At 40.5% G+C, this 12856-nt stretch overlaps 1 protein-coding gene across 1 annotated transcript in view; it reads left to right on the plus strand.

The window, feature by feature from the left end:
- LOC138742472 (uncharacterized) overlaps positions 1-12856 on the plus strand; it is a 250679-nt gene that overhangs the window by 229053 nt on the left and 8770 nt on the right. The window contains exons 15-17 of the mRNA XM_069896948.1: positions 6497-6596; positions 11079-11148; positions 12329-12432. Of these exons, the coding sequence (XP_069753049.1) occupies positions 6497-6596; positions 11079-11148; positions 12329-12432 (274 nt within the window). The remainder of the gene's footprint in view (positions 1-6496; positions 6597-11078; positions 11149-12328; positions 12433-12856) is intronic.

A 12856-nucleotide genomic window follows, 5' to 3' on the forward strand; every position in this document is an offset into this window, starting at 1 on the left:
AACAAAGGCTGTACACTTTATTTTCTTATTCCACCTCTGCCAATTGGCCAATCCTGAGTGGGTCCCAAGTCTCACCCTTACCACCCTGCCCCTGTACTAACTTCCCTCAGTCCTGATGTGGTTTTGGCTCGAAACGTTGACCATTCCTTTTCTCCCACTTGTGTTTTTTACACAGAAATTTCTTTATTGAAGGCCCGCCAATATGCCGGCATTGGTCATTCACACTGGAATGTGCAAAACCTGAAATTTTCCGGGTCAGTGCACCTTTTTACACAGCAAGCCGGCATTGCAGTATCAAAAGAGGCGGGATGTGTAACTCCACTGCGACGACTTCGGCTGTGATGTATAGAATGTGCGTCCAACATATCCTTCAAAACAAAACAAAGTGGTGGTAGATCTTCATGTGCTTATGGTGCTAGCAGTGAACATGTATAACACTCTTTGAGCCTAGGCTAATTTCCTGCACATCATGCATGATTACATGATACGCAGATGGACACAGAATACATGCAAGCAGTGTATTCTTGTGATCAGAAATACATTGGAGGAGAATTTAAAGAGATGCAATTTGAGACAGAAACGCACGTGAACCTTATGTTGTAGATGGAAACTTTTCCTTCTTGTGAGTCAATTCACACTGCTGTTGGATAGAAAAATGTGGAGAGAGAGGCCACACGAGCCCATGTTCTGGTCTAATGTCCTAAACAGTTCTGATGAAGATGAGTGGACGGCTTATTTCCATATGTCTCGGAACACTTTTGACTTTGTATTGGAACTCATTGAGCCACATCTGAGGCGCAAGACAACAAAGTGGCGACATCCTCTGCATCCTTGGCTTGGACTTCCTGTTGTCTTGTGGCGGTATGCTACCCCAAGTGAATATCGGTCCACAAGTTGTATTTTTGGTGTCGGTGTGGCCACTGTCTGTGTGTTGGTATGCCAAGTTATAGGAGCTTTGAAGAGGGCCCTATTTAAATGTTTTGTTGACCTGCCAAGTGGTTCACCACTCCAGGAGACAATGGATGGATTAACAGAACAGGGGTATCCAATGTGTGGTGGTGCCATTGAAGGCCCACACATTCCCATCAGAGCTCCCCCCCCCATGAAGACCCACTAGCCTACAACAATAGGAAAGGATGACACTCCAATGTAAACCACAACTACTGGTAAGAATCATACCCTGAGTTAAAGTTATTGCTCTTTATCAATTAATGTCTCATATGTTTATCTAAACACAAACTTCTTCTTGTTCCAGCTTGATAGATGTGTATGTGAGTTGGCCTGGACTCGCCCATCTACAGAAAGGCCAAGGAACAAGGCAGGTACCTCTTCCCACATGAAGTAAGTTAATGTAAGATAATGATTTATGTGTCATTCTCAGAGGTTGCATAAGCCACTTATACATCTACATTGTTCTGCCTACAGAAATACAAAACTGTTAACCGAGTGGAAATCCCCATGCATCTTATCCACTGAAGAAGTAGTTGATGAAGGGGTTTACTAGCCACCACAAACTCAATCAACGGCTGCGTAGCTATAACTTCCATTTGAACTCGGCAAGGTGGAAAATGCATTCAGACGTCTCAAAGGTCGCTGGAGGTGCCTGGGCAAGCGACTTGATATTTGTACCACTTTGTATCAGATGTAGTTGTTGCATGTTGTGTTCTACACATTATATGTGAGATCAACAAGTAACACTTTCTTGGCTGAGTGGAACTCTGATCTCTCTGAGGAGCATGAGCAATTTACTTATCAGGCTGCACAAGTATACAGTCTCCAGGCGAGCCATAGGGCAATTTTGTCCCTTCTGTAAGAAATTAAGCTAGTAAATGCAGCTTTTAGTAGATGGATTTAGCACACGTCATAGAATAGTAGTGAACAGGAGACATGTAAATGAACTATTTACAATAGAACCATTCATCAATGACCACTTGCAAAAGTCACATTACTGAAGCAGCTGGAGGAGGGAGGAAGATGAGGGAGATCAAAAAGACTGGTATTCCTTGTTTGAGTGTTTCATGAGGTCACTCTGCTGTGGTGTCTGTTAGATACACAAGCCATGGGGTTGATGAGTGTGGTACTGTCGCACAAGAGTTTGTGGCAGTGACATGGGAGGTTGATGCTGTTGAGCAGAAGATGACATTAGAGTCCTCATGTCCCTCGTGAGTGAGGCCTGGTTTTGCACTTCCTATTGGAAATCCTCGAATATTTGTCCAAACCCTGCCATCTCTGAGCGAATATGTCTGTCCGCCTCCTGTGCCTCTCTCTTCATCCGCTCCTCATGAGCCCTTTGCACCTCCTGCCACTTCCTCTCAACATCCTCACGGTCCATTGAGTGCAACTTCTCCCACATTTCCTGGGTCACCACCTGTCCCTTGGTAGGTCTCGATCTCTTCTTAGGTGCCTGGCACCGTGGAAAGCAGTGGAGCACAAGCTATATTAGTAAGACCACTCTTTATGGGCAGACACACTTACAAAACACTTGACAAAATTTGTTGATCACAAGGCACAGGTGCTGTATTGCTTGGCTCAGTTTCCATCCCGACATCAGGACTGCAGCTGGAGGAGGGAGATGCATCTGGAACCACATCAGGGGATGATGGATCGTCAGTGTTGCTCCTTCATGTTACTGGATGGGCTGAATGGTTTGTGCCCCAGATGGTATAACAAAGTTCAAAATACGGCCAGTCTAATCATGCCCCCACCCCACCACTCCTGCTGTTGTGGTCATTTACCTGATTGTACTTCTTATGCAGGCATTTAAGCTTGCTAATCACCTTGGACTTGTCGCGATTAAACCTCCTTTCTCTCATTTTAATGCTACCCGACCTAACATTGGTCCATTCCTCACCGTGCCCATTATGTGGTGGTTTATTTTGTTCTATGCACAGATGGTGAGGAACTTGCAGATCTCAGAATCACTCCAGTTGGCAGGCATTATGGTCGTTGGATGCTATGAACTGATGGTTGACTATTCGATGCTGATAACTGACTGTCGGTTTCAAATGTTCAAATCTCGCGCTAAAACGTCATGCACATCACACACCATCAAACATCATCGCAACGTCATGTTAATTAGCTGAGTTGGTCCCGGAATGCCTAAAGTGCAGTTTACACTGATAGTTTTCCAGGAATTTTTCTAGGTCCCTTTATGGTAAAAAGGCGGACTGGAATGACACCCCCGTTCCATTTCCGTGCTTTTACACTGCATATGTTCTGGAAAAAAGGAGAAAATGACCCGGAATGAAGTGGTTGTGTAAAAAGCATAACTGATGCTGCTCGGCCCTCTGGGCTCCTCCAGCTAATTATGTTTGGCTTCAGTTTCCAGCAACTGCAGTCTCCTGTTTGTCTCCAGATCAGGAACAGGTCCTTTGACCTATGATGTCTGTTGAGTACAATGCCAATTTAAACTAAATTGCTTCTGTTTGTACATAATCCATACCCCTCAATAATTTCCTGTATGTTCATACATCTGAAAGACTGTTAAATGTTGCTTTTGTATCTGCTTCCACTACTACTCCTGATGGTCTAAAGTGTTCTTTATATAAATAATGCCCCACAGATCTTTAAGTTTCCCCACTCTTACCTTAAATGCATGCCGTCTAGAAGTTGTCATTTTTACTCTGTTCTGTGAATCTGTCACATCGATGCCTCTCATAATTTTATCAGGCTCTGAGATTTCCAGATAAAATCCAACTGGAGACACAGGAGAGGCTGTAGATGCTGGAATCCAGAACTAAAACAAGTCTGTTCTTATCTGAAATGGTAGACCATTCTTTTTCTTCCACTGAAGCTGCTCTATCCACTGAGTTCTTCAGCAGGTTGTTTTTGCCCCAGGTTTGTCCAATCTCTCCTTAGATTTGTTACCTTCTAATCCAGGCAGCATCCTGGTAAATCTCTTTTGAACCCTTTTTCCAAAGCCTCCACATTCCTTCATGTAAAAGGCCATCCAGAATTTCACATAATACTACCCGAAGTTTTGTATAGCTTCAACATGACTTCCTGCTCATATGTGTCCCTTGATAGACCTCTGAACATCTACAGCTCCACCAGTCTTTGCAGCTTAATACCATCTATCTTTATTTTCATCACAAATTTAGAATTGCCATTGGTTTTAATAGCAGTCAGATTGGGGTGAATTGGGGTTGCTTCTTTTTATGTGGTATATTAATGTTTTGGTTATGGAATGAATGACTTTGGAACCAAGTTTGTGATTGATACAAAGTTAGGTGGAGAAACATATAGTGTAGAGGAAACACAGAGGCTGAAGGAGGTCTTAGATTAGGAAAATGGGCTGAGAAGTGGCAAATGTAATATAATGTCAGAAAGTCATGCACTTTGGTAGAAAAAAATAAATGGACAGACTATTTTTTAAATGGTGAAAAATTGAAAATACACAGATGCAAAGGGACCTGTGAGTCCTCATGCAGTTTAGCCTGAAGGTAAACTTTCTCTGAAGAAGGCAAATGCAATACTGTACTAGCTTTCATATTGAGAGGAATAGAATATAAGAGCAGGGGTGTGATGTTGAGGGTTTATAAGGCACGGGTGAGACTTCACTCAGAGTATTGTGAGCAGTTTTGGGCTCCTCGTTTAACAAAAGATGGAGGTTCACTAAGATTATTCCAGGAATGAAAGGGTTTTCATATGAGGAGTGTTTCACAACTTGGCCTGTACTCATTGGAATTTAGAAGAATGAGGGAGATCTCATTGAAACATTTTGAATGTTGAAAGGCATGGACAGAGTAGATGGAGAAAGGTTGTTTCCCACAGTCAGAGAGTCGAAGAAAAGAGGCCACAATTTCAGGATTTAAGTGTGTCCGCTTAGAACAGAAATGCATAGGAATTTCCTCAGCCAGAGGTTTTAAATCTGTGGAATTTGTTGCCACAGACAGTTGTGGAGGCCAGATCATTGGGTGTATTTAAGGAAGAGATTGATAGATACTTGTTTAGACAGGGTATCGAAGGTTATGACGAGAAGGCTGGGCAGTGGGGAAATGGATCAGCTCATGATTAAGTGGCGAGGCAAACTCAATGCCTGAATAACCTATTTCTGTTCCTATGTTTTATGGTCTTAATTATTTTTTACATCATTTCAATGAGGATCCGACAAAATGTTTCATAAAATTATAAAATGATGTTCATAATTGTCCCGGAACTTGCGCACTATAATATTGTTCTGGTGGAATTTTTGAGTCAGCTATTCGCTTGATGTATTAACAACTGTGCAAGCCTGTTGGTGAGACCCCACCTGGAGTCCTGTGTGCCATTCTGGTCACTACAGCACAGATGTGATGAAGTTAGAGATGGTACAGAAAAGGTTCACAAGAATGTAACTGAAACTGGAGGGTTTGAGTTACAAGGAGAGACTTGATAGATTGGGACTGTTTTGCCTGAAGTGAGTAAGGTTGAGGGGTGAGCTGGCAGTTTTTTTCAGTCATGGGCAACATGGATAGGGTAGATAATCAGAGTTTTATTCCATGATTTAAAAAAAGAAGTGATGGGTTTAAGAGAAAAGATTTAAAGAGAATCTAAGAGGCAAAGTTTGAACAAGCTGCTAGTTTAAGTGGTAAATTCAGGTAAAATTACATTGTTTATAAGACATTTGGATAGGTACGATGATGGGAGAGGCTTATACAGATGTCCAGATGTGGGCTCTCTGGTTGGCATGGACGAATTAGGATGAGGTTTCCGTCCCGTCCAATTCTGTGACTCTATACGTCTCCCTTGGATATGCTTTTGACCATTAACTCCACGCTATATTGAACAGGATTACAGTCAAATTCTGTTTGTTTATTAAATCACTGGTGAATTGCATGCTTTTAGTACGTTGTATTTTCTGAATTTGTTTCAGTGCATGGGTGAGCAACATAAGGCAATATTATCTCAAACAAAACAATTGTCAACTTTTGGAATAGTAAGTGTGGAGATATCTTTTATAAGCACAAATTGCAAATTAGAGCGTGCTTATCATTGAATGTCTTAAGAAAGTGAAATATTAAAGTGAGGGTCTGGTGATTTTCTTTTGAATTTAAGAATTTAGATGACAGTAAAATCTAGTTTGACTTATTTTTGTTAAGCACTTTAAACTTATCATACTAAGTTAGACTTATGACCCCTAGTGTAGTGTTGTTCAAGTGGATAACATGGTATAAGCAAATATTCTTTCAAATGTCACAGGGAATGAAGCTATTATTACCTCTAATAAAGTCAGAAAAAAAATCTTATGATTTAATATGTTTCTAGGCTCATTCATACTCTGATTCCCTGGAGCTTCTCTGCTGAGATCTTTTACACTTAATTAACCATTTCCCCTTTATTTTGGTGTCTGATGCATTGTTTTTTCAGGTTGACTCCTTCATTCATTGCATTAGAAATATTCACCAGTTTAACTTGCATTAACATCAAACTGTGGAGCTGATTAAATTTTGAGATCTCTGATTCTTGTAGCACTTGGCTGCACACTGACATTTGTGCCTTTTTATGTGTTTCTCAGTGGAAGGTTGGGTGGATTCCTTCTGGAACAGAAAATGTGAGAATCTTTCTGAACAGTGTGAAATGTATTTGCGACGAATTAAAATGAACAGTTTAAAAAGGTAAAGGAACATTTCAATTACATTTTTGAGATTGTTGTCAAGTAGCTGTTTAGGATATTGAACTAATTTTGGTTCACAAAATATCAAAGGATAAAGGCAATACAGGAAGTCCCCTGGTTACAACTGAGATCTATTCCTATTTCTGTCTTTAAGTTGAATTTGTAGATGTAGGAACAGGTACATAGAGTTCTTATTTAGCAATAGTCAGATTATGATTAAAAGTTAACACTTTCATTCCATTGATATCTTGCATACTGGAAGGGTCATTCATGAGGAAACATTATGCTCATGCGCAAATTGGGGGCACAATTTGTTCGTAAATCAGACGTTCGTAACACGGGGACTCCCAGTGATGTTCCAAGATTGGAAAAATCACCAGGCCTCAAAGGTATTTTATAGGAAGATCAACACAGTGAGGTAAAGAGGCATCCTAGCACCCTCCCCCCATTTTAAAACCAAACGCAGCCACATAGACCATCTATTCTGCTGCTGCCTGATGTAGTTTCCATTTTATGCACAGGCATATGGGGACTCTTTGGTTAAGGAGGGCAGAGGGGTTGATTTGCCCGAAATTTTACACAGGGCCAGCTCGGCAGCCCTGGAATCTGGTCCCGGCCAGTGCAGGCCTGGACCTGCCCTGTGTACCCCTCAACCACCGCATGCCCCCCTAGTTTTTGACCAGAACTGATGGTCCCTGTTCGGACACTGTACACTGATCTCAGGCACCACATGTGTGCAGGATGGGGCAAAGAGCTCGGCACATTCTGCTCACCTTCGTCCCTCCTAGGGATGACCCTTGGCCCTCCCTCCCGGTGCTGACCTGCTGAGGACAGGAGGGTGTCATGGTTCATTACTGGAGGGTTGAGGGTCCCTCTCCATGCCTGCACACAGCAGCGAAATTCAGCCCATGACGACGCTCCACTGGCAACAGAGCCCGCCCCAGCTTCCCCTTCCCCTCCTGGGCTACTCACCATTCTGACGGAGACCCCCCTCATCCTGCACCCTAACCCTAAAGCAAAGGGGATTGCCCTTGAATGAGACATGGATGAAGGGATTAACTTGTAGTCATTTAACCCATCGTGTCCATGCATGACATGAAACTCCCTCACCTTATCCCACCTCCTCCCCAGGTTCTAGAACCCTGCTGATCACAATTCTTGGCAAACACATCCAAGTAAACATTTTTCTTCTAATCCAGCTGTGTGGGGATTATGGGTAAGGAAAACGAAGACGGCCATTTTTCCCATTCATCCTGCATTGAGCGAGGTGCTGGAGCGGCCCTCTGGGGCGCTCAAGTGAGCACCGGCAACCCAGCAGTGCACCTCTGGGATGGAGATTCATTATTTGGCTAGGGACTTGGATATTGGGCGGGTAAGGTGAGAATACTGGTTTCCCCCCCACCCCCTGCAAGTGGCACCCCAGTTTAGTGCCCCACCTGCCATACCCTATCGTTCAACAAAATGGAAGATCTTACCAGGCCTCTTCTTTTAACTCCTTTTTACTAGTGATTGACTCTTCATAGACATGGAGTAAATATACTTCTTTTAGTTGTTTGAATTTGTCAAGCTAAATCTCAATCTCAATCTTGTAAATGATTGTGAAATTAAAGTCCATTTATTAAAATATGAAACCATGGGCAACCACACAGCCCCAGCACCTTGGATTGAATTCTGACTTCCAATGCTGTTCAGGTGGATGTGGGTTTCCTTTTCCATCATAAAGAATGTGCAGGCTAGTACATTAATTGACCACTGCAAATTGCTACCTCGTAAGGAGGTGAGTAGTTAAATCTGTGGTCATGTAGGAAAAATAGGAGGAGTGTAAATGAGTACGATTGGTATGGTTTCGATGGCTTGGTTCCATGCTGTATGACTCAAAGTTAATTAGTTTAAAAGATTTGATTTAATTTAATCATTAAAATTTAACATTTAAACATGGTTATGAATCTCCATCTGTATTTGTGGTTAATAACTGTTCCAAAATAACTTGTAGCTTGAGGATTTGTTGCAGATTCCAGCTTTTAATTTCCATTTCACTGCTAATTTACATTTTACCCTTAATTTAAATCCTATCCGCAGATGAACAGGAGCTACTGTATGTCCTTGATAACTTGCCATTTCAGATTTTCAAAAATATGGAAACCAAATCATAAAATTAATTATAGGAGATGATTGAAGAGATTGGATGATAGAATTTGTTTCCAATAGATATTTTAAAATAAGCTGGGTACAAGTAGTGGAGAACCAAAATGATATGTTGGAAGATGTTTTAAAACATTTTTTCATACAGAAACTGTATTTAAAAATACATTGGAAGTTTAGTTTATTCTATAAAGAAATAAAGAGTAAAAGCAGTTTAGTTATTTCAAATAATAAACTTGCTTTCAATTCAATGCTTTTTTAAATATTTCATTTATTTTTTTTCAAACCAAACATGCAAAAAAGAGAATATGTCAAATACAGAAAAGAGCTAGTGACCTATGATGCATGATGACTATAATCCCTTATCCTTATCCACCCTCCCAAAGCTGTCAATTCGATGTTGATGGAAAGGATCATTTGAAGGGCTTGGGAATAGTTTGTTTCTTCAGACTGTTTGGGCTTTCAGAATCCCTTTCTGAAATTAGAACTAAGCCACATTCTGGTGGATTCCTGCTGTTCAATTATGAAAAATTTCTGCATGAGGAACGATTTCAATCTAATTTCAATCCAATAAGAGTGGCATGGGTATGTAATGCCATGGACACTGGAATGAGAAACTTTCAATATGAACTAGCAGAAAGCCCATGACTCAAATGGAAGTAAGAGCCATGTGCATGGGCATACTGTGGTTAGGAATGTTGTGGACTTGCTCTCTAGACTTGCCCTTACTTTGAAACTGCATGTGTGCACATTTAGACCAGTCACTATCCTCAATTTGCTCTTCCATTTCTTAATCCTTGGTTTTGTTCTGTACCTTTATGCATCTTCTTGTATTCAAGAATATAATTAAGATGTTTAAACAATATCTGTTTTTATTTCCTTTCTTTTATAAAATATTCCCTAGGACCCTGAGGGAGGTTAGTGAACAAATAGTGGGGGCATTGACAGAAATATTTATAATGTCACTGGCCACGGGGAAGGTGCCGGAGGACTGGAGGATGGCTCATGTTGTTCCATTGTTCAAAAAAGGATCCAAAAGTAAACCTGGTAATTATAGGCCTGTGAGTCTGATGTCAATAGTGGGTAAATTAATGGAAAGTGTTCTTAGAGATGGTATATACAACTATTTGGAAAGACAGGGATTGATTTGTAGTGAGCATGGTTTTGTACGTAGTAGATAATGTCTAACAAATCTTAGAGTTTTTTGAGGAAGTTACTAAAAAGGTTGATGAGGGGAAGGCTGTGGATGTTGTCTATTTGGACTTTAGTAAGGCTTTTGATAAGGTTCCCCATAAGAGATTAATAAGGAAGGTGGAAGCATTAGGTATTAATGATGAAGTAGTGAAATAGATTCAACAATCGTTGGATCGGAGACGCCAGAGAGTAGTGGTGGAAAATTGTTTGCTGAATTGGAGGCCAATGACGAGTGGAATGCCTCAGTGATTGGTTCTGGGTCCACTGCTGTTTGTTACGTGTATATATTAACAATCTAGATGATAGGGTGGCAAATTGGATGAGTAAATTTGCAGATGATACAAAGGTTGGCAGTGTTGTGGACATTGAGGAAGATTATCAGAGTTTACAGGGTGATATAGAACAGTTAGAAGAGAGGGCTGAAAGATGGCAGATGGAGTTTAATACTGATAAATGTGAGGTCCTACATTTTGGTAGAACTAATCAAAATAGGACATACAAGTTAAATGGTAGACAATTGAGGAGTGCAGTGGAACAAAGGGATTTAGGAGTCCTGGTACATAATTCTCTGAAAGCTGAATCACATGTGGATAGGGTGGTGAAGAAGGCATTTAGTACGTTAGCTTGCATAAAATCAGAGTATAGAACACGGGTTGGGATGAAATTGTATAAAGCATTGGTGAGGCCAAATTTGGAATACTGTGTGCAGTTTTGGTCACCGAATTACAGGAAGGATATAAACAGTATGGCGAGAGTGCAGAGGAGGTTTACGAGAATGTTGCTGGGTTTTCAGTTACAGGGAAAGGTTGAACAGGCTGTGACTTTATTTCCTGGTTGAGGCATTCAGAATTATAAGGGGGGCAGAGAGTCAATGTGGCTAGGCTTTTTCCTCTGAGAGTGGGGGAGATTCAAACAAGAGGGCATAGATTGAGAATAAAAGGGGAAAAGTTTAAGGGAAATACAAGGGGTATGGAATGAACTTTTGGCAGTGGTAATAGAAGCGAGATCTATGTTAATATTCAAAGAAAGGTTGGATAGGTATATAAACAGGAGAGATGTGGAGGGTTATGGCCTGTTTCTGTGCTGTAAATGGTTATATGGTTAAATATGCAGTGAAATAATTAATAAAATTGTTGTCCTCTCCCAGAATGACTCAAGGATTAGTTTGTCTTCTGGGATTCAGTGTTATTTTTGTGGTGGCTCAGTCAAATCCAAAGGTAAGATAACTATGAAGGATTTTATTTTAACTGAATGAATAAATAAGTAAATTTTGAAATACATTATTCCTTGATTATGCATATATTCTGTAAATATTAGCTCTGGGACATGCCTAATGTGTGTGCCTTTGACTGATCTTTTCCTAAACACTGATATTCACAAAGTAAAAAATTCACTTTGGTGAATGTGTATTTTACTAACAAGACAGAAAGACACCTGAACTTTCCTGTTGCCTGGCTGCTCTCTTGTATGGAGTAGGCATTTGTGTCTGATTTTCTGTAGGTGAGCCACTGGGAAGTCTCCACTCAAGTCCAGTGCAGCCAACCCTAAGCTGTCTTCATCTGACTAGGACTCAGTGAGCCCTGCCACAAAGTTGCTTTGTCAACTTATTAGGAGGTGTCCTTCCATACCAGACTTGAGCCAGCAGAGTTCTCAGTATAAATGCTCTGGAAATTTTGGAACTTGTTGGTAAAACATGGGAGTACTGTTGGCACGTCCTTGGGAGTCAGCTGTGGGATGTTTGCCTGCAATCCTTAAATATCCAGTTACAAAGGAAAATCCCATGTTGCAACTTCTGGCATTCCTTGCAAAAGTTTTAGGCTTTAATCATTGATGAGCTAAAGTATATAATTGACTTTGTTTCAATGTCATTTCTAATTTTCCAAAGTATTTATTTTAGTTCTTGAAACAGAGATCTTTGTTTTGTAATACTTGTAAACTTTGGAATGGAATAATTTTTTCATGCACGTCTTTGTATACCTATATGGCCTGACCAATGTTTTTTTATGGTTGCAACATGAAATTCCAACTTTGTATTCCGTGCCAAGTATGTTGAATAGCTTCACTACCCTGTCTGCGCTTTTCACCAATATCAGGAACTATGAACTTGCATTCCAAGATCCCTCAGCATTATCAACACTCTGGAGGTCCCTGCCACACACCCTGTCCAAACTTGACACATCAGACTTGTCTGGATTAAATTCCATTTGCCAGTGGTCTTTCATTTTTTTTCTACAGATCTAAGACCCTCTATCTTTTTTTAAAGTCCTGTTTCCTATCTACTACACTATTTTTTGTGTTGTCAGTCACCTATATTCTCATCCAGTTAACTCTGTACATGACAAATAATAGTGCAATTGAATATATGGTATTTTATAATATTGTTTTTGATTTCCACAGGGATTTGTTGTTGTGCTTGACGAAGTGGCCTCCTTTGCTTTAAACCTTGAAGCTGGTCTATTCATTTTTCTCATGGTGCGAAATGCTCGATCAGAGCCATATAAGTAAGTACATGTATATGTAATCCTGGCTGCGCAACAGAGAAAAAGTTAATTTTTTTAAAAAATTTTAATGCAATTTATTCAAATTCTAAAAATATAGGTAACTTATTAGAACATTATCACTGTTCATCAGCATTGCTTGAAAGAGATAATTCCAATGATGGCTACCAATTGCATAGAATTATACAGGCCCTTCGGCCCAACTTGCCCACACCGATCAAAATGTCCCATCTCCCTGCGTTTGGCCCATATCCCTCTAGGCCTATCCTATTGTGTATGCAGTAAAGCACGAAAATCTGTAGACACCGTGGTTGAATTAAAAACGCACAATGCTGGAGAAACTCAGCAGGTCAAACAGTGTTCTTTATATAGCAATGGTAAAAATACAAAACTGACGTTTTGGACTTGAGCCCTTCATCAAGGTAAG

This window comes from Narcine bancroftii, chromosome 9 (assembly GCF_036971445.1).
Source record: "Narcine bancroftii isolate sNarBan1 chromosome 9, sNarBan1.hap1, whole genome shotgun sequence".
Taxonomy (NCBI): domain Eukaryota; kingdom Metazoa; phylum Chordata; class Chondrichthyes; order Torpediniformes; family Narcinidae; genus Narcine; species Narcine bancroftii.